General features: G+C 53.7%; 8 protein-coding genes across 8 annotated transcripts; 1 reads left to right on the forward strand and 7 right to left on the reverse strand.

The window, feature by feature from the left end:
- Positions 1-81: 81 nt before the first annotated feature.
- BO86DRAFT_412602 (glycoside hydrolase family 95 protein) lies at positions 82-2657 on the reverse strand (the record flags this gene model as incomplete). The annotated part of the gene is made up of 3 exons (XM_025674661.1): positions 82-1778; positions 1865-2097; positions 2170-2657. 3 exons carry the CDS (start codon positions 2655-2657, stop codon positions 82-84), a joined length of 2418 nt encoding a protein of 805 aa, XP_025524012.1.
- Positions 2658-3964: 1307 nt separating this feature from the next.
- On the reverse strand, positions 3965-4312 carry BO86DRAFT_403079 (uncharacterized protein; the record flags this gene model as incomplete). The annotated part of the gene is made up of 2 exons (XM_025673907.1): positions 3965-4073; positions 4140-4312. The coding sequence occupies 2 exons, from the start codon at positions 4310-4312 to the stop codon at positions 3965-3967; spliced, it is 282 nt and encodes a 93-aa protein (XP_025524013.1).
- Positions 4313-5804: 1492 nt separating this feature from the next.
- On the reverse strand, positions 5805-7504 carry BO86DRAFT_197542 (putative MFS transporter). Its single transcript, XM_025666718.1, has 3 exons — positions 7012-7504; positions 6123-6944; positions 5805-6069 (listed from the first exon to the last, which is right to left on the reverse strand). The coding sequence occupies exons 1-3, from the start codon at positions 7340-7342 to the stop codon at positions 5876-5878; spliced, it is 1347 nt and encodes a 448-aa protein (XP_025524014.1). The 5' UTR covers positions 7343-7504; the 3' UTR covers positions 5805-5875.
- A 306-nt stretch (positions 7505-7810) lies between these two features.
- BO86DRAFT_197599 (uncharacterized protein) lies at positions 7811-8402 on the forward strand. Its single transcript, XM_025666719.1, has 2 exons — positions 7811-7874; positions 7948-8402. Exon 2 carries the CDS (start codon positions 7974-7976, stop codon positions 8247-8249), a length of 276 nt encoding a protein of 91 aa, XP_025524015.1. The 5' UTR covers positions 7811-7874; positions 7948-7973; the 3' UTR covers positions 8250-8402.
- A 25-nt stretch (positions 8403-8427) lies between these two features.
- cp6 (putative carboxypeptidase S1) lies at positions 8428-10594 on the reverse strand. Its single transcript, XM_025666717.1, has 5 exons — positions 10008-10594; positions 9624-9954; positions 9053-9566; positions 8733-8999; positions 8428-8671 (listed from the first exon to the last, which is right to left on the reverse strand). Exons 1-5 carry the CDS (start codon positions 10256-10258, stop codon positions 8607-8609), a joined length of 1428 nt encoding a protein of 475 aa, XP_025524016.1. The 5' UTR covers positions 10259-10594; the 3' UTR covers positions 8428-8606.
- An 886-nt stretch (positions 10595-11480) lies between these two features.
- Positions 11481-13117, reverse strand: BO86DRAFT_369352 (MFS general substrate transporter; the record flags this gene model as incomplete). The annotated part of the gene is made up of 3 exons (XM_025670240.1): positions 11481-12746; positions 12801-12869; positions 12926-13117. The coding sequence occupies 3 exons, from the start codon at positions 13115-13117 to the stop codon at positions 11481-11483; spliced, it is 1527 nt and encodes a 508-aa protein (XP_025524017.1).
- Positions 13118-13134: 17 nt separating this feature from the next.
- Positions 13135-15042, reverse strand: BO86DRAFT_197612 (amine oxidase). The gene has a single exon (XM_025666720.1). It carries the CDS (start codon positions 14936-14938, stop codon positions 13532-13534), a length of 1407 nt encoding a protein of 468 aa, XP_025524018.1. The 5' UTR covers positions 14939-15042; the 3' UTR covers positions 13135-13531.
- Positions 15043-15446: 404 nt separating this feature from the next.
- Positions 15447-16406, reverse strand: BO86DRAFT_403084 (uncharacterized protein; the record flags this gene model as incomplete). Its single annotated transcript, XM_025673908.1, has 5 exons — positions 15447-15514; positions 15590-15781; positions 15858-16007; positions 16064-16189; positions 16241-16406. The coding sequence occupies 5 exons, from the start codon at positions 16404-16406 to the stop codon at positions 15447-15449; spliced, it is 702 nt and encodes a 233-aa protein (XP_025524019.1).
- Between the last annotated feature and the right edge of the window lie 1318 nt (positions 16407-17724).

Here is a 17724-nt window from a genome sequence, read left to right on the forward strand (position 1 = left end):
CTACGGCCTATATAGAAGCTTGGGTAAGAGAAACAATAACTCACTTCATCTCAATTCCCAAGCATACAGCTCCCATCCGACCTACACAGAGGTAACCACATAAACGCCCCCAACAACAGTCTCCACTGGCCCCGTATAAACCACCCCATTGACCCTAAACACCTTACCATCCTGCACCCTAACTCTCAACGCCCCTCCACTCCTCGAAACAATCCTCGCCTCCTTCAGACCTCCGTCCTCCCAGTCAATATCGACCACAAACCCCCCACGCGCCACCAACCCCCTCACCGACCCCGTCGCCACCTTCCCCGCCAACGCGGGCAACAAGTGCACCACGCCCGCATGACTCTGCACCAACATCTCGGCAATGGCCGCCGTGAACGCGAAATTGCCATCAATCTGGAACACTGTATCGGGCCCGGAGTCCGTATTCCACAGATTGGGACTGACGAACGTCTGCAAATAGATCTGGGTATTGTTCCAGACGGCCGCGCCGTCGAACAGTCGGGCATACAGGCTCATCGTCCACGTGCGGGACCACCCGGTGCTCCCGCTGCCGCTGTCAATCCGCCAATCCAGGAACGCTTTTGCGGCGGCCGCGAGGGTTGTATTGACCAGCGGTGTGAGCTGGGAGAGCGGGTAGAGGCCCACGATGGGGCTCATGTGGCGGTGGCCGGGGTCCTGTTCCTCGTAATCGAGCCGCCATTCCATGATGCGGCCTGCGGGGGAGATCTGGGGGGGTTCGATGCGGGCCAAGGTCTGGTTGGCGCGAGTGCATTCGCTCGACGACAGCCGGAGGATGGTGCAGGTTTCGAGGACGGAGTGGAAGAGCGCGTATAGCAGGGCGTTGTCCATTGTGGGGGCGATGTCGATGCCCTCGGCGCTGCCGGCCACAGACATATTGTCTGGGACGAGGAAAGCTGCTTCGGGGGAGATGGAGGGTCCTGTGCTCAGGTAGCCCTCGAAGGGGAAGAGGTAGCACTCGTAGAACTGGGCGGCGCTGCGCAGTAAGGGCCAGATGCGGTCGCGGAGCAGGGTGGTGTCCTGAATGAAGCGGTAGTGGTCCATCAGATTGGCAGACAGCCAGGCGCCGCCCATGGGCCACATGGTCCAGGTGGTCCCGTTGTCGACGGGGGCTGCGTCCCCCCAGAGGTCGGTGTTGTGGTGCAGCACGTACCCCCCGTTGTCGCAGTGGTACATGCTGCGCGCCACGGCCTGGCCCCGCGGGAGGATGATGTCCATCAGATCGAGGAAGGGGGTGAAGGTCTCGGCTAGGTTGGTCACCTGGGCCGGCCAGTAGTTCATTTCGAGGTTGATGTCCAGGGTGAAGCGGCCGCCCCACGCGGGGTCGTAGTCTTGATTCCACAGTCCCTGCAGGTTGGCGGGGAGGCTGGGCGATGAGGATGAGGCGTTGATGCTGCGGCGCGATGAGGCGATCAGACAGTGTCGGCCGAAGTGGAACATGAGTGTCACCAGTTCTGGATCGCTGTCAGGACTGTGCCGATAGTTCAGCAATCGCGTATCCGTCGGCAGGCTGCCACTGGCGCCGGAGGACCCGAGGTCCAAGTCCACTCGCGTCGATAGTGCAGCGTAGTCGGAGACAGCATTATGCTCCACAGTTTCAAATCCCCGTTTGACCGCATTCTGCAGTTTCTGCTCGAGCACCGCCTCGCGCTGACTCGCAGATGGGTATCGGTAGGAGGTCTCCGCGTCGAAGAAGATATCCACCGTCGAGGCGCCCTGCACGACAATGGAGGTCCCGTTGGCATCAATTTGCCCTACAACAACCAGTATCAGCATCAGCATCCTGCACCCCCCCCCCCCCCCCCCCCCGACTCAACCACATATAGTAAGTAATCCTCACCTCCAGACGCCACGATCCTTGCCTCAGAAGCAACCCGAATAGGCCCCCTCTCTTCCTCCAGCGAATTCGCCTTCAAAACCAACCTCCCTACCCCATCACTATCCACATTCGCACTCCTCTCAACCACAAACACCGCGCGTTCCAACGAACAAACGACATCCAACGCCCCAGGCTGACTACTCGAAAGCCGGACCGCAAGGACATCATCTGGATAACTGACCACATACTCGCGCCTACCCCCATCAGCCCTGCCTTGTACCCCACCCCAATTCCATATCCCAAATCAGGAGCAGGAGCAAACTCACCGAAACGCAACCCCAGAAACCTCAAACTCAACCGCCACAGCCCCCGTCCTTAAATCCAACGCCCTCGTATAATTCCCCACCTCGCCCTCCCCGAACCCAAAATCCAACTGCAGCGCCCCTAACGCACTATACGACTGCGGCAACGCCGGAACCCCCGCCATATCGCGCAGCGTGCGCTGGCCCGCGGCGGTGATGTCGCCACCAGCGAGCAGTTGCCGCACGGGTGCCAACGCCCCGTAGGCGTGCGGGTTGACGCGGTCGACGAACGAGCCGTTCCACAGGGAGTCCTCGTTCAGGGTGATGTTCTCGATGGCCGGGCCGCCCCAGACGGCGGCGCCGAGGCGGCCGTTGCCGATAGGGAGGGTGGTGGTGAAGTTTGTGGCCGGGGCGGTGTGCCATGATACTGTGGAGGGGTTGAAACTGAAGGGTGTTGCGTGGGTGTAAGAGAGGCAGGGGAGGCAGGGGAGGAGGAGTTTGAGGGGGTGCATGGTGAGAGTTGCAGAAGATATAATTCACATTGACTCATTGCGATGGGTTGTTGGGTAATAAGCGTGGCTATTTAAGCGGAGGATATTGCATGAGCTACAGGTAGTGATCATGCAGGCCCAGCTCTGGTCTGCACTGCAGCTACGGGACTAGGGCTACGGCGGAGAGTGTCTATCCCACTAATCAGAGGACTGCAGGCTGATGGCTGCATGTTAGTGCAAGAGGGGTCCAATTTATCCGCGGGGTTGTTCGACAGATTAGTCCTTTTCTTGTAGGATGCGATATAACTATGATATCATGCTGATGGTTCTTACTTGGCATAAACTCATCGTCGACATTGGCATGTTGGGACGATGTCACGTGTTAGTGAAGAGTGAATTAAGGCCAGACTAAGTCACAGAGTACTAAGCTACCCCACATCTCCAGACTCCGCAGGCACAGTCCCAAGCTGCGGTCCCTTCCGAGGGGGCTGTCATTCAAGGTCGACGGGAATGTCCAAGCATGGCACAACATTACTGATGGCCAATCCGCGTCTATTTCCGGCGTGCTGGAACTGGAATCATGGGGTAGTTGTCTCCGCATCCGGAAGACGCGCATTCCAGAGCAGTTCGCACGCGGAACCATCAACACCACACCACACCACAGGCATGCCGTCTCAAAGAATCAAGGATTATCACAAGTAGAAACAGGATCGCCAACTGGGCCAGTATGCTCATCGGCATTGTTGATGGCCCAATGGCAGTTGGATAGAATATACAATACAACTATGTACACAGCGTAGAGCTGATGGCCCGCACCCAAGTAACTAATTGCTTCACAGACCCATCGCAATATAGTACAAGCCGGCGGACCATCGGACGCATCCGTCTAGCCGGCCAGCCGTAGGTGTCGAAGCAGGAAATTAACACGACCAAACCCTCAACCGAAAACAGGGACCAAGAACATGTTCAATGGTTGGCCTGCGACCCACGACCGAGAACCCCAACTCCGGAAAAGGAAGAAACCCCAAATCACCAAGAAACCCAGATCAAGATGCCAAACCAGTTCGATATCGCGTCGTTGTGACCACGAGACGGGCGGTCATGCAGTGGCTGAATGTAGAATGACACGAAATAAAAAGAGAGATGCGACGGAGCTCAAAGAACACGACTAAACCAGACAAATTCAATCATAATACGAGAGAGAGAGAGAAACAGGGGTATGTAGGTGGTATGTGAGAGTGGGAGGAAGGAAAAGCCAGACGTTCCCCGCCACGGACCAGATAATAGCATCGTCGCGGGGAGATCGGCTGGCAGGACAGGCAGCGTGGTCATACGTTGACCTCGTTCCACTTGCGAATCTCTTGATCTTCTCGCGCATCGCGTTTCTTGTTGCGGAAATGCAAGACGACGAACACCACGATAGCACCCAGTACGATCCTAGTCGACATCAATCGATGGTCCTCTTTGCGATTAAAGCTTGAAGATGGAAAGGATAGCACTTACACGCCAGTGACAATGCCCGGAACACCGCTCTTGAGAAAATTGCTGACGGGCTTCTCCCCGCAAGTACTGTCGCTCGAGTCGCAGTCGCTGCGGGTCCAGAGATGCAGCGAGGAAGCCATCGCAGCGAGGGCTCGTTTCGAGTCCAGGTGTAGGAGGGAGTGGTGCGACGCCATTGGATCAAGAGCTACTGCTGGTTGTTGATGGCTGGGTGCTAAATGCTGGGCTGCAGGTGGTGTGTAGATAGATAGGTACGAGGTAGCAACAGTACCTAGGCGCGAAGGTACAGAGTACGGGAGAGAAGAGAATTGATTTGAGGAGGAGCCTGGAGGAGGGGGGAAGTCTACCAACGAAAGACACACCAACGGACCCAAGAAAATCAGGAGGGGAAAAGGGAAGGGGAAGACAGATGGAGGATGGATCGCAGTTCTAGAAAAACTAAAGAGTAGAAAAGGTTTGGGAAAAAGGGGACTTGGCAAACCGTTCTAAGGGGAAAATGAAACACCGCAGAGCACCCAGCGACATTCCTTTGCGGAATGGTGAGGTTTCAGATGCTTGGCCCCTCCCGATTTCCCCCCTTTTTTTTATATTTTTATTTGGCGCATTTCTCCCACCTCCAGATCCACTTTGACTGCGCCCAGACTCAAGAAGGAGAAAATCTAATTTGCACTGGGACAACTTCTATTAATATGGATGATTCTATCCACCTTCAAAGACAATCAGGCAGAGAACTCAAGCGCCGTCATATCTGTGGTTCTGTGGTGTTCATCCAGTCAGATCGGGTACTGTAGTTACTTCCACCCCCTCCCCCCTTTTAGGGCTACTACATTCACTGCAGGCCACTGCAGCTGCAGTACTCCTCCAGTGGAGTCGCCCCTTGAAGTCGAAGTCGAAGCACCGCCCACCCTACTGAGGTATTCGGTAGACGTGAAGTCTCTCCAAACCCGGGGTGTCGCAAACCCGGGCCTCCAGGCGTAAATAGTAGTGATGAGGATATTTACATCCATCCATCCTCCCCTGATCCACGCTCTGCTTGTCTCGGTCGGAATCCGACACTGTCTCAACGCTCGAGCCGGCTGTTACACCCTGCAACACACTGTCGAATCTCCTTCATGCCGCAATCCTGATCCTCGCTATATACCAGGACGGGTGATGTTTTATTTTATTTCAATTTTTGCCGCATCGTCGCCAGGGATACCTATCTTATGATCAAAACTTCTCAAGGAGAATACCCGACAGCGTGTTGCTATGAAGGGCATAAAGGGCTCTCTCCGCCCTCCTCCGCCCGGGCCACCGCGACCGTTAAAGGCATTCAAGGCCATCTTGACAAGATAACGCACGTTCCACTCCGGAAATGCACAGACTAAACTGTACTCTCGGTTGTCGCGATACTATACTAGGAAGTATGGATTTTGACTTCGACTATCTAGTACCATCCCCGTTTCACCACGACTACAATTGCACGAAAACAAGCGACGAAAGAAGGCGAATTCATTATACATTTATGAACCGATGCAGCCAAAACAAACTTTTATTTCCGTCTCCATCGTCTATTGTATATGCTTGTCGTCATAATCAATCCATAAGCGTGCTCTAACTCGTCTAAGCGTTCGAGTCCGCCGGTCGGGCAGGTTTGGCGGTTTTGCTGTCAAAGAGTTTGTAGGTCACCACGGAGAGCGCGAGGCAGGTGATGGCTGAAAGCAAGGGAAATGTTAGCGTGCTTGTCGGCTTATGCGCCATCAGAGCGGGAAACACTCACCAAACACCGTGGTCGAGTAATAATAGCCGACGGTCTCGGACAGCGACCCGGCGATCAAGGGCCCGATCATCGAGCCGGTCCCAAAGGCCATTTCCACAATGGAGAAGGCGCGCGAGCTACCTCCATGCGGTCCGAAGATAAGCGGGTCTTTCGTCTGTTTCTCCTTGACGACCCCTATTCTTGGTTAGCACATGTCCTGGGCGAGGGAATAAACGCCTCTCACTCACAAGTAACCTGCAGACTGCCCGCTCCGCGAACTAGCATAGAGAATAGACCAAAGCCGAGCATGGTGGTGACGAAGATCGGTTTGCCGTTGGTATCGGCGCTGGCCCAGGGGAACTTGTCGTCGCCGGGCACGCCCAACAGCCACAGCAGAGGCGCCAACGTGAACCAGCCCAGCGCTGTCGGATTACGGAGTCCCTGGCGATCCCGCATCCAACCGGCGGCCGCGGAGAGGAAGAACGAGGGGATCTGCAGACAGAAAAACATCATTCCGGTCGGCAAGCTGCCCCAGTGGAAGACGTCCCGGAGGTGCAGCGGGAGCGTGGCTTCGAAGCCGGAAAAGATCGAGGACATCAACAAGGTATTCGCCAGGCCGGCCAGAACCCGCCCGTCACTCAGCATGATCTGGTAGAAATGTCGAGGGGAGGAGGCATCGGTGAGAGTGGTGCTGGTGCTGGTCGAAGCCGCGTCGCCTTGGGTCGGTTGGCCCTCGGAGCTATCCGACAGAAGACCCGTGGTTTCATCCTGTGTCGCAGCTGGGACAGGGCTGGATCGATCAGGTTCCAGCATAATCAACCGGGCGACAATGTCCACCGCCAGCACGACCAGCGGAACCGACCAGGCTGCCCAGTATCCGAAGAGTTCCAGCATCGCTCCCGCCACGGTCGGTCCGGAGATAATTCCGGCCGTGACAAAAGTCATCGCGAGACCCAATGTTTTCCCCAGATGATCGGCATCGATGTGATCGGTCAGCATGGCGTGTCCCACCACCCAGGCAGCACACCCGGCGATTGCCTGCATCGTGCGCCCGACGAAAAGCGCAGCCACTGTCCAGCAGTTAGCATCGCCGCCTCATCGCGATGGAGCAAAGTCAAGGATCAAGATCAAACTCACCATTGAGAGTCGAAGCGACGAGCCCGGTTCCAACGAAGCAGCCACCCAGGGCCAGCAGGAGAGGGATCTTGCGGTTGGGGGTCTTGTCGGCGAAGTGGGCGATGATCGGGGCAGCCACAATTCCCAGGAAGCCGTGCATGGACAACAAAGTGGTCATGTAGCGCTGGGTCTCGGACGGGTCGATCCCCAACCGCACCTCGATCATGTAGCTCAGGATGGGGACGAGAAAGCCATAAAGAAAGGTTTCGGCGAACAAGGCGACGGTGACGGTGAACACGATGAAGGAGCGGGAGGAGCGCCAGCGGTAGCCGACGGGGAGTGGTTTTTCCATGGTGTGTGTCAACTGGTCGCACAAGGAAGCTATTCGGAAGTCCTGCCTACTTTTTCAGGTTCAGGACAAAAACATGGAAGATCACCCCAGATATGTATCCACGGGTCTGGTCTGGATAGAAAGAGCGTGGGGAAAACGTGAGATCCGTAAGCAAGTCAGGCAGTGCAAAAAGATTGACTCATGGCCGGAGCCTGGAGCCGGGGGGGACATTCTGCAAGTGGGGGCGAGAGCCGTAGAGATTGGCCGAGGCTGAACAGAACCAACTGAATGAACTCCACCGAGTGGACTGAACCCTGGAAGATGTCCACTTAGCTCGAGGCCACTAGTCCGGTTGTAGTTAAAGTCTCCAACTGGCAGAGGATTTGAAAGATTAGAGAAACATGGGCTGATGGAGAATGACTCGATGATAAGATAAGGTTGTGGTTGTCCATTCTGTTCAGACGTGGAGAGTACCTAGTTAGTGAACTGTATCTGATACTGCTACGGAGTACTGCAGACGGACGGTACTGTACTCCGTAGTTACTCCGGATCGGTGAGTCAACCACTCCTCAGCTCCTCAGCCACCCCTGACTCATCTTTCCATACTAATACTCCGTTAGTTATAGGCCTATTTCAATTGATTAGTCACAGCATGCGACCATCTTCCAGCAACAGAACAACCCATCGCGCAGCAGTCCGTTGCTTTTTCGGGGCTGCAATCTTGGTGCCAGCTCATCTGACCCGGAGCCATGCGCAACGCGATGGTCGCGTCGCGCGTCTGCCGCCCACCGCCTTGCTGCGAGGATTTCTATGCCGTCTCCATCTGCTCAGTCGCCGACATACTAGACCAGTCGCCGACCGCTACGGAGTACGCAGTATGCATCTATCGAGTCCGGCGAAGAGCCCAATGGCTGTCTGTCTGAGATGATTCTCCAGCGCGGTCGCAGCAAAGCCTTTCTCTCATGAACGTCTACTCCTCTTTCCATCACGGCCTTTGGGTCCCTTGCGCCAATGATTTTCCGTCGACTGCGCAAGCGGCATACCTTTCATGCAAATTATCCGCAGGATATTCCTTCGTCATTCATATTGTGGAAAGTATTTGTTGATAAATCGTTCGGCTAGTATGAGTATGCACAATCTTCTTGTCCGTCGCCGAATCTCTTGGCTCCCCGCCTCCGCAATTCGAGGAGATTCAATTCGTGTTCACTTGCGCACGAGGCCCCGCCACCGTGATCATTGCATTGGCCAATAGCATTGGATTCGACCACATAAACTCACCGCTCCATCAAGTGGAAAAAGGGGGCACCTTCTTGATGACTTGGGAAAACACCTGAAGGGCGGTCTCCGGCTCTGTACGTGAAAATCAAGTCAACAATTAAAAGCTCCGTCGGAAAGGCTGGTGATGACTTACGGTAATAGGGAACCTCGTGACCTGCCTCATACACGCGGAGGAAGGTAAAGTTGCCGACCGTCTTGAAAGTGCCTTTCTCCGTCCCATTCACCTTGTATGGCTGGAGAGTCTTGTTCTGGAAAGCCGCCTGGCCGGCAAATTCTACCGCGTTGGCGACTCCAAACCCGCCGATCCAGTTACAGATCCAGTCCGCATCACCGGCCCAGAGCAGAACATTGATGCCAGTCTGAACCACGTCGGAGAGGGTCGCGAGGAAAGATCTCGTGCCTAGTGAACCATCATCAGTGCATGTTGGAAGAATGAAGATTGTCTCGACATACCATCACCTGTGGCAGAAAACTTATAATACGGAGCATCAGGACATTCGGAGTAGTTCTGACGGGCTCCGATCGCGCGCTGCACGGCCGCATTGTTCAGGTAATAATAGTAGGTCTCGGGGGGATAAGGGTCATTCGAAGGCTCACGCACATCGTAGACATCCCAATCACCACTTTCCATGATTGGGTCGTCGATCAGGTCGCCACAGATGTCGCCAGCTTTGATGCACGCAGCGTTTGTCCCCAAAGTTGTGCATTTTTGGATGGCTGGGACGCAGTACTCCTGGTAATCCTTGTAGTACTTGGCCCCGGCAGAGGCATTAATCAAGGGACGGTAGGGGTTTTGCAAGGCATAGGTGATGTAAGCCTTCTCTTGGATCGTGGAGTCGAACCAGCCATTATTGATTCCCAGAGATCCGATATTAATAGTCTCGCCAGTAACAGCGCCCGTCTTAATCCCAGCATTCTGTTGCTGAATGTAGTGAGCAAATTCAGGACCATAGTGCCCACCGTATGACTGCATGAGTATCAGACTTCTGAATAAGTCGCGAAGCCAATTAGCTTGTCAACATACCTCAGTGAACAAATTAAACTCGCGGCTCTCATATTCAGGGAAATGGGCGAAAAATGCCTGCAGCAGCTTCCATACAAATGGTGCAGCCGTGACTGTGCTGTTCACAGCATCGTTGCCGTATGAGAATCCTACCCCGATGGGTTGATCAATGTAGATCATGTTTGAGTAGGTGTTCCAGCTGTAAGGGTTCAAGGACGGCGTCGTCTCGTTATTGACAAATCGGCACGGTCCATGCTCCTGGAACAACCCGATCATAGACGAGCAACCAGGCCCACCATTGAACCAAGCCGTCAAAGGCGCCGTTTGGGGGTTGTGGCGGGCTTCGAAAAACCTAAGGCGATCCGTTAGCTTAGCTAGAACCCGGACGAAGATTGCATCTCCTACCAAAAGAACATGTTCATGTCCTCTCCTACCGAGAGGTAGCCAGAATACTGGTTGACCCCGGGTGTGGTCTCACAGATTCCGGAGTTCTTCACTATCTCCAGATTCGCTCCAGTGGCTGCATGATGGTAGACAGTGTACTCAATCCCCCTCTTGACGACCTTGGATACCGTGTCTCGCTGTACATGGGGAACGGCCTGCGCTACGCCCACCAACAAGGTGGACAGTAGCCAAGAAGTGGCAAGAAACTTCATCGCAGCAATCTGGGTCAAAGGACAATTGCAAACTTGTGATGAGAGCTTCTTGTGCGACACTCTGGGCGATCATGAATAAATAGTCCCGAAGGCGGGCGGGGACGGCCGAATGGTGCAAGCTGTGTTGCTTGACGGAGCTTGGCACCATTCATGATAATATATTCTGTGCAGCTGGTGTCAAGCCACAGGACGTACTCTGCCAGGGTCAAGCTCGAATGAGCGACGATCAGTCCGTCTGCGGCAATGTCTCGAAACACTTAGATGAAGGTTACATCCGCTGTGTTTCCGCGGAAGGCAAGCGTCGACCACTGAAATGAACCCAAGCACCGTGCAGAAACTGCCAGATGCATTGCTGTGTGACTTGTATTGTTTAGTCCACGTTCGTTGGTCGCTTGAGAGGAGAAGCGAAGTGGTTATCAGGTCATTCTCCGCATGAATTCCAATCACCCCTGCCGATCCCCTCTCGGGGTCCCGTCGGAATCCGATCAATCACCGAATAATATTTGCCATCATTGGTGACACTTCTGCTATCGTCATCGGCTTTTCGTAGGATCTGAGCACTGTGCACAATTCTGGATCATCTATCGGCTACTCGTTACCCAGAATGCTATGGCGAGCGACAGGGATGGCGTGTCGCAACTTACCTCTTTCCAGTAAATATAGCTCCGGAGCCACGCAGAGATGATAGCAGCAAGTTATAGTAGCAGGTCATCAACAGGCAGTGTAGTAGACATTGTCACTTGTATGAAGTACACAAGCCTAGGATTTTGTAATGTCGAAGCAAGCAGTAGTTAGTTGGCAAGATAAGTGTTGGGTGTTGGAATAGTGATTGGGATTGTGATTGTGATTGTGTTGGATAGACTGGTTGGGAAACAAACGCGACAAACAAACGCCCCAGTTACTCCGTAGTGCCCGCAGCATCCACCATCCACCATCATCATTCCTGATTTGTCTCTCCTTCTCCACAACTCGGAATTTGTTCTTGTTTCTCCTCTTTGCGACTACTGGTACGGAATGTCGTCTTTCTGCTCGTGCTTGAGCTCTACTAAGAAAGATGCACTGGTACCAATGCGATCACTACGGCTCAGTTGCTGTATGGCAGGCTTCCAAGCCAAGCTATAGGATTGCTCCTAACTTGTTCCACAGGCAGAATTCGCTGAAAGTCTCTTGTCGATCGGCTTGGCGCTTTCATTGACCCTTTCGTTGGAGAATTTATGACAAGTCATAGACGATAGCGAAACCCGACCGTATTCCAGTCCGTCACGTCCTCATAGTCCGCTGGGTTCAGTTCCACAGATTGTACGAGCACCGAAACGTCCGTCCCATCGCGCTGCTCGCCGACTACCTTCCCCCTCACTGCACCAGCTAAACTTGCACTGCCTTGGACTCCCTCGTCCCGGTCTCGTCTCGCATTCAGCCACTGCAGATAGAAGCGCAACGAGATGGCTAGCCCCACAGCAATGATATAACAGATCAGAATCGCGCGGAAGGATGTTGGGTACGTTGGTGCCTCACTGGCCCTGAACAGCTGCGGTCCGGCAATATTACCGGCACAGTATGCGACAAACATCATAGCTGTCACCGTCATCTTCTTGGTGACGCCCCGATTATTGCTCTGCAACAGGGACATCACCAGTGGCAGTGCCCCAGGACCCGTTGAGAGAAGAAAGTACCCGAATAATTGCGCTCCCAAAGGAACATGGTGTGCGCGAGCGTAGATGATCGCGCTTCCAATAATAGGAAAGATGATCACGCATACGATCAGAATACAGTTAAGCTTGTTGGAACGACTTGCCAGCCATCCGGTCACAGCGATCGTTCCCGCGCTGATCACACTGGCCGGGATATTGATCAGCGTGGATTGCAAAGACGTGAAACCAAATGATTTGATCACCAGGTTTCCGAAATTCTGAGTACCTCCATTAGGAATCTGGGTCAAGAGAGCGATCGCAAACAGATGCCAGGTCTTCGGGTCCCGGACACACTCAACTACTTGCTCCCATTTCCAGGTAGTGTGCTCTGTGCGACCTGTACCAGCAATGACGGCACGATTGCTCATGAACTCTCGTTCCTCAGGAGTCAGAAATCGGGCGCTGGAGATGCTATCCGGCAAGAAAGCCAGCAGGACGAATCCCCAGAGAAAGGTTGCAACACCCAGGATGATGAACATCCACATCCACGGTCGGAGTGGATGCTCAATGTGTCCGATGCCGTAAGCAAGCAGGCTAGCTATCAGACCTCCGACCGAGTTTCCCGAGAACCAGATCCCCGTTCGGAAGGGGATCTCGTCCCGGGTGTACCAGGTCGAGGTGATGAACATGAACGCGGGTGTGATAGTGGCTTCTGCGACCCCGAGCAGGAACCGGACAACCAAAAGACCGCTGTAATTCACACAGGCGGCAGTCAGCGCAACCACCGCTCCCCAAAAGAGTGTGTTGAATCCCAGGTATTTGGCCACCCGCACTCGGGGAATCAGCATGTTCGTGGGCTACGGATATTAGCCATTGTCATTATTCCCCAGGGGCAATTACATCGAGCGTACCCATTCCCAAAAGAAATACCCGAAATAGAAGATACTCGAGACCCAGCTGTATTGTTGTCCGACCAAATGCTAAGATGAATCTTGTCAGCGACGTCGGGAGCTTGCAAGGGGCGAGTCCGCCGCACCGTATCTTCCGTCAATCCAAACACCGAGGCGCTGGAGAGGATGGCTTTGTCCATATAATTGAGCAAATAGGTGACAAACAGTAGCGGTATCAGTCGCCGATCCACCTTGCGCAACACGCGCGATGCAAGGGCAGTTGTATCCTCGGCATCGTGGCTCTCAGAAGGACCAGCTGTATCAGAAGGCTCTGCCATTACTTTGAAGCCTTATATACAGAGCCTCTCATGGAGTAAGGAGTCAAGAGATTGGGAAAAAGACAGAACATGCTGCCCCTCGGCTTTTTATCAACTTGTCTGACCTCGAGTGATGCGACGAATCACCCCCATCCCTTGCACTGACCAGGCGATAAGATAAGCACTCGGGAAGTCAGCGGGAAAAGCGGGGAATTCGCCAGCTTATCGCAACCTAATTCAGGTACTTTGTCCTGACATGGACGATTCTACGATAGGAACACACACAAGGGGCGGCAGAATCATTACTCATTACTCATTGCGGAACTCAAGCTATCAGTGGTCTCACAATCTGCGGTTGTCTAGATACCTTGTCGTCGAGGGTGCCACCAGCTCCGCTTTTTCCCTGCCTCGGCGTCGTCCCCACGGAGGCCAAGACTAATCCCCAATGATCGCAGGGAGCAAGCGATCAACAGACCTCCAGATAGCCGATGAGTCCGGATGCTCCCAGGCGGCTCCAATCCAATACGTGTTGCGATGCCCTTGCAAGTCTTTCACGTCCTGGTAGAATCCCGCTTTCATTGCCTCTCGGCTGACATACATGTCGTATGGACTATGGGTGGCAAAAGCAAGGAATGTTGGCTCTGTCGTATTGAGACCCCCTTCCTGGAGTCGAACAATATCGTCGGATATCGCATCTCGAACTTCTTGTTCGCTCATCTCCTCTGCACTTCCATACGTCACTAGGTGGAAGCCCGGAACCTCTGAAGACAGGATGGAGTATATGCATGGGTACCTGGGAATCCTATATGGCGTATCGAGCCCGCGGTTCAAAATCCGGGTATCATCCGGGAGCCCGCTGTCCCTCATCAGACCCGTGTAGACATAACCGTACTTGAACTGACGAATGAAGAAAGATTCGAGACTGTCCAGGTCGAACCCCTCCATCTCGTCAATCTTAGGGGGCATAGCCATGATAGTCGCATCTGCTTCAATTACGACCCTCTCGCCATTATCGTACTCGACGGTCAGTCGGTGAAGCTTGTCGTCTGACCGCCGAGCATGCACAACAGTGCTACCAAACAACACATCCTCCCCCAACTCTTGCTGCGCCGCGTTGTAGAGCTCCGTTATATTGTGACGCGTGGGGACCAGGTAGCCGTGCTCCAGACCCGTAAGTCGACCCAACGAGACGATTTTCAACGGATAGGCAGTCGCATAGTCAAGTAGATAGTGCATGCCTTGGGCGAGGATGGTCACTGTCTCCATTGCAGGCCCCAGATCGTGCTCACTGACAAAGTCACCGAATGGTTCGAGAAGGGGCTCTGGCACCTGTTCCGAGAAATTCCATCCTTGAGCTATGTAAGAATATCGCTGAAGCTCCATGGTATAGCGTTCGATGGCCGCCTTCGTATTGCCTGGGTATGGCGGCACCGACACCCCCGTGCGGAAGTCAAATCTCAGGACCTCAACGTCTGCCGTTGAGGTGTCAAGACTCAGCGGAATGTTGAAATGCTTGAAGAACTTCCTGGTCTCGGGACAATCTTCAAAGGCCCTCACGCCATAGTCGATCGAGGCGCGTGTGACTGGATCGAAGTGCGTTCGCGACTGGCCACCCAGGCGGCCTGTCTTCTCCACAAGCACAACATCCTGACCCAGCTCCCGGAGGCGACTTGCAGCATAGGTGCCCGCTGCACCGCCGCCAATGATGCAGAAACCACGTCTGATTACTGTCTCGTTTCCCGACTGAAGAGTTTCTTCGGCATTGGCGAGTCTACCCAGCCAGGTGGGTACCAGCAGAAGTGCTAGGAGAACGATCCATGGGGTTGCCAGCTTAGTGATCATCACGATGTATTTTCTTCTGCTGCAGTTGCTCTGCGTTGCGTCGCTTCAGCTTTCACTATTTCACCGCGAGGCTATATATGGTTCGAAAGCAGCTCGAGTACGCGAAGTGCCACCATCACATGAACAAATTCAGCACCCAGTACAAATATCATGGCTGTCACACAGGTGCTCCCGGGAACAACAGACACAATGAGGAAGTGTAATCGCTTCACGCCCTCCGCTGTCTTCGGAATGTGAAACAGATATCCATCGGGATCGACATGCTGCCGAACGGCTTTGATATTCTAGAGGTAGAATCGGCTTCAAAGCATGCCAACGCCATTTTACCGTCCATTGGGGTGAAGTTTCTCAATATGATAGACCAATACATTCGACAAATAAGCTTATACGTCTATTGATACATGCGCCACGCCGTCAGTTCGTTCACCGTCCAAACTCTCTCTGAATCTCAAATTTAGCCGCTGCACAACGCACTGATGTTACAGTAAAACTCAAGAGCAGACTTGAGTTACGCACACTTGCCGTTCTGGCAGGTGAGATCATCCGAGCAATCATTCTCCGTGGAGCAGGTGGCACCTATATTTCATCACATACTTAGTACCACAGACGGAGCGCCACTCAATCAATCAACAACAGACACAGTCAACTTACCGGCGCAGTGACCCGACCAAGAGCACGAAGAGGACGACGAGCCGGAGCTTGCCGTCGAGGTTGGCTTGGACCCGGAGCTGGAGCTGGATCCGGAGCTGCTGCCGGATCCCGAAGAAGAGCAGTAGGTCGACGCCTCAGCACCACTGTAGGTGTTGGAGGTGTAGCATTTGCCATTGGCGAAAAGTGCGGTAGCTAGCAGAACAAAGATTAGCGGGCTTGAATTTCCGAGAGCGACAAAAGTCGGGTGCGACGAAAGAATTCAACTTACAGTCGACGGTGTACGAGCTCGCCGGGCTGAGGACGATCGACTGGGAGTCGGGAGTCAAGTTGTCCTCGCACTCGATTTGGGTGTCGCCTCCGTCGGAGTTGGAGCCAGTCCAGATGTCGATGTGCAGCTTGCCGGACTTGTAGTCCGTGGCTGTGGCGGATTAGTACCTGCGTTCTTGACGTCGATGCGGAGGGGAGATAACGTACTACACTGGGCGCATTCGTCCTCGTACCGAAGGTATTTCTTCAGGTAGGGAAGATAGATGATCTCACACTGCTCGAACTCACCGGACGCGGATGCGAAGGTCAAGGGGTCGCTGTAAGTACCGGTACCTGCATACTGTCAGTTTGTGTGATGTTGTCAACGTAGAAGGCCGTACTTACCACCAGCAGTGTATCCACGGCCACAGTCATAGGCAATGTCTGCACTCGGGGGATCGTTGTCGGGATAGCCATAGAAGGTGACCGTCACGTCGGATTCGGTCGAGCAAGCCGCCGCGGCGGAGACGAGGCCTGCGAGGGCCATTCCCTTGAAGAGTTTGGAAGCCATGATGGATAAGGTCGAACAAAAAGTTGTTGAATGACGTTGGAAGACGAGAATTATGCACGAATGCTGCTGATGTTGTCAATGCTGCGAAAAAAGTCTTTCTGTGGTTGTGCAGCACGCCTCTTTATACATTTCACTTGCTTCGTCGCCTCAATGTCGGCATACCAATACCCCAAGCCCGCAAGGCCAGGAGGATGCATGATGGGGCAACCGGCGGTTTCAGTATACGACGGTCAGCTATTCTGCAGCACTCTCGAATCCTTCAGCCATGCGATCCATCGCCGATCCCCAATTGCAGGGCAAGTGGTAGGCAAAATGGGGCCGCAAATGTCTTGCTTATTTCACTTTCCGCCGATGACTTCACCAACATACCCACACCGAATGATCAGTTGCAAGCCCAATACTGGAGTTCACTCAACCCTATCCATAGTTGTTGAAAACAGGCGAACCCCAATAATTGATCCCAAAGTTTTCGGAAGAACCATCATGCCATCCCGAAACAACCACCCGTATAGGGCGTATGGGGTCCAAAACCCCAGTTTCCGTAGAGGGAAATTCGGGCCCCCGCCACCTATTCTTAGGACCCCCTTCTAGAATACTTAGTCTGCAAGATCGGTCCCTAAAGAATCCTGGCGAGCCAGAGATTCTGAATTCAGCCAATCCAGACGTCTGCTGACGGGTCTGGGATGTTGGCTTTGGATTTTCCCCTTCGGGTGACTTCGATTGCGATTCGTTCGTGGGCTGCAAGGCACGCCCGACGTCGAAGAAGCAACATCATGTCGATGATTACAATCAGCTTTTTATTCAATTCAAGAGAAGAACGTATATCCATAGACAAGATAATGCAATTGATGATCAAATCTTCAATGATTTTCACAACAATCCTTTTCGGATTTAGACGAGCAAAAGCATGGAATAGCACACACCACACCCAACATTCTCAACCACTAAACCACCAAAGCCCAGAAGCCCAAGCAACATGGAAAGCCGATCCCCAATCCCAATTAGGAAAATGGATTGGAGCTGCAATCCTGCAGACCGAGACAACGAACCAGCGCGACCGGTGCGCCGCGGGCTAAGCCGCTGATCAGCATACATGACCCTTATATGAGTACAGGAATATAAGCCTTGGCCGTGGCAGGCAGGATTTTGCCATATTTTGGGATTGATGGATGCGTTCTCGGACTCTGGTTGAAGCTTGGGGCGGTTCCTGTATCTGCAGGATCGAGTGGAAGGAGCTGGAACAGTATATACTGCGTACCTCCTCCTACCATATGCTGCTCTTTCTCGAGATTGTGGCGCTCGGGTACGGATACCGCCC

Source organism: Aspergillus japonicus (genome assembly GCF_003184785.1).
Source record: "Aspergillus japonicus CBS 114.51 unplaced genomic scaffold BO86scaffold_62, whole genome shotgun sequence".
Taxonomy (NCBI): domain Eukaryota; kingdom Fungi; phylum Ascomycota; class Eurotiomycetes; order Eurotiales; family Aspergillaceae; genus Aspergillus; species Aspergillus japonicus.